Source organism: Aptenodytes forsteri, unplaced genomic scaffold (assembly GCF_000699145.1).
Source record: "Aptenodytes forsteri isolate BGI_AS27 unplaced genomic scaffold, ASM69914v1 Scaffold209, whole genome shotgun sequence".
NCBI classification, from domain to species: Eukaryota; Metazoa; Chordata; class Aves; order Sphenisciformes; family Spheniscidae; genus Aptenodytes; species Aptenodytes forsteri.
The window spans coordinates 3743474-3743929 of record NW_008795034.1 but is presented as its reverse complement, the minus strand read 5'-3'; the positions used below and the strand labels follow the sequence as shown (position 1 = coordinate 3743929).

The window sequence follows — 456 nt, the reverse complement described above, 5'->3', positions numbered from 1 at the left end:
CTCCTCTCCTCTCATCAGACCCGCGTCAGACCCGCGCTCCACTCATCAGGCCCGCGCTCCTTCAGCGCCCCGCGCTCCCTCAGACCCGCGCTCCCTTCATCAGCCCCGCGCTGCCCTCGGGGCCGCCCCTCAGCGCCATATTCCCCTCCCCATCTCACAGCCCCCCCGCAGGCCTTGTTCGTCCCTCCCCTGCCCCAAGGGCTGCCTTCTCCCCCCCGCCCCCCCCCGCACCTCGTGCCCTGGTTAGCAGCTTTTGAGGGAGGTTTGAATCCTCCCCCCGCGGGGACGCGGGGCTCGGTGGGGGAAGAGGGCTAAAACCCTGCGGGGTGAGTGGGGCACGGGGTGCTCCGTCCGCTCTTCTAAAATACGGTGGTGCAGCTGTGCAGGGTCAGAGGACACTTAGATGTACTGGTCATTGCATGGGAGTCTGTACGTCTTGCGGTTTTATTGTAAAAG

At 65.8% G+C, this 456-nt stretch overlaps 1 protein-coding gene across 1 annotated transcript in view; it reads right to left on the bottom strand.

The window, feature by feature from the left end:
- MYBBP1A (MYB binding protein 1a) overlaps positions 1–139 on the bottom strand; it is a 62339-nt gene extending 62200 nt beyond the window's left edge. The window contains exon 1 of the mRNA XM_009276452.1: positions 86–139. Coding sequence (XP_009274727.1) covers positions 86–139 — 54 coding nt within the window. The remainder of the gene's footprint in view (positions 1–85) is intronic.
- Between the last annotated feature and the right edge of the window lie 317 nt (positions 140–456).